Source organism: Ostrea edulis, chromosome 3 (genome assembly GCF_947568905.1).
Source record: "Ostrea edulis chromosome 3, xbOstEdul1.1, whole genome shotgun sequence".
In the NCBI taxonomy this organism is placed as follows: domain Eukaryota; kingdom Metazoa; phylum Mollusca; class Bivalvia; order Ostreida; family Ostreidae; genus Ostrea; species Ostrea edulis.
Window position 1 is genome coordinate 33513781 of NC_079166.1, and position 1370 is coordinate 33515150.

Here is a 1370-nt window from a genome sequence, read left to right on the forward strand (position 1 = left end):
AACAGAACCAACATCACTTATAGCATACCCATTGTAACATACAAACAGGCCTAGCCATATAGAGGTAATTATTACAAGAAATACTCTCACTAAAATCATCTGACTTTAAACTGAAAATCTATAACTGGATTCATAAAGAAAACACAGAGGCCTATTATTGGAATTCCTATTACCTATTAAGACTCTGTTTACATCTATCGCTTATGTCATTAACAAATTTGTTTTGACGTTTTTGAAAAGTAGAATAGTAAATATGAAATTGTAATTTGAATGTTTCTTAGGAATTTTAAGTCTATGGAAACCAAGAAAATTAATTTATCTTTTGATAATTATCATTAACAGGCCTGAGTTTGTTCTTTATTAACTACCGCTTATATTCATACGACAGTATGATGCAACGATATGTCGTTTGATACTGTATATGTTCATCTCTGTTTAGTACATTTTGTACAGAATTTGGGAGGGTCACTTGGATTAGTTAATAATTAATTAACACCCTTGACAGCACAGGTAAACCATAGAAATTAAAGAGGCCACTTGCAGTAAGGAACAAGATCTCCAAGACCAGCTCGTTAACCTTATCTGTGATCACAACGATTTGAAGGAGAGGCATCTTGATCTTCAGTGGAGGAACATGAGGGATAATCTCATCATTAACGGTATCCCGGAAGTTCCCGAGGAAAACACCGAAAACGTAGTGATAAAATTCCTTAGTCGACAGATGGAAATAATTCTCGACCCTTCCAAATTCCATCACGTTCACAGATTTGGGCGCACTGGTACCGGAAGGCCGAGACCCATAGTGGCCAAATTTGTACTCTACAAAGACAAGGAGAGAATACAAAAATCCCAAAAGAAGCTTAAAGACACACCCTATGGAATCAGCGATATGTACCCTCGTGAAATCAACGAAAGACGCAAAGAGTTATACCCACATTACAAGCGCGCCCGACAACAAGGGATGAAAGCAGTGATGAATGGTGACAAGCTTTATATCAACAATAAGTTATTTGACCCACGTGAGCACGTAAACAACAACCACATGGACACTGACCCCACAACCGGAAGGAATCATGGAGTCCCCAATAGAGGTAGAAGAATGAACTCTCAATGTTAGGACTGTCGCGGAGGATCAACGGAATGTGACTCTGATAATCCTGATGTAAACTCTATTTCAAACCCACAACTGTCATCTGACTGTGCAAGTTATTCGCCCTCTCTTACAAGTACTGGTAATTATATGAGTATTTTATGCCTTAATGTATGTGGTTTAAAACCTAAACTTCTCTGCCCAGAATTTCTAGACTTCATAGAAAAATACGAAATTATCTGTTTAGTTGAATCAAAAACTGATAGTACAGATATTTTAG

The 1370-nt window shown here is 37.2% G+C and overlaps 1 protein-coding gene across 1 annotated transcript; it reads left to right on the forward strand.

The window, feature by feature from the left end:
• The first annotated feature begins 634 nt into the window (after positions 1-634).
• Positions 635-1117, forward strand: LOC125676533 (uncharacterized). Its single transcript, XM_048914387.2, has one exon. The coding sequence runs from the start codon at positions 635-637 to the stop codon at positions 1115-1117; it is 483 nt and encodes a 160-aa protein (XP_048770344.2).
• Positions 1118-1370: the final 253 nt, after the last annotated feature.

Excerpts from the sequence above, each read along its gene's own strand:
- LOC125676533 (XM_048914387.2), top strand. The coding sequence starts at position 635 with ATGAGGGATAATCTCATCATTAACGGTATCCCGGAAGTTCCCGAGGAA.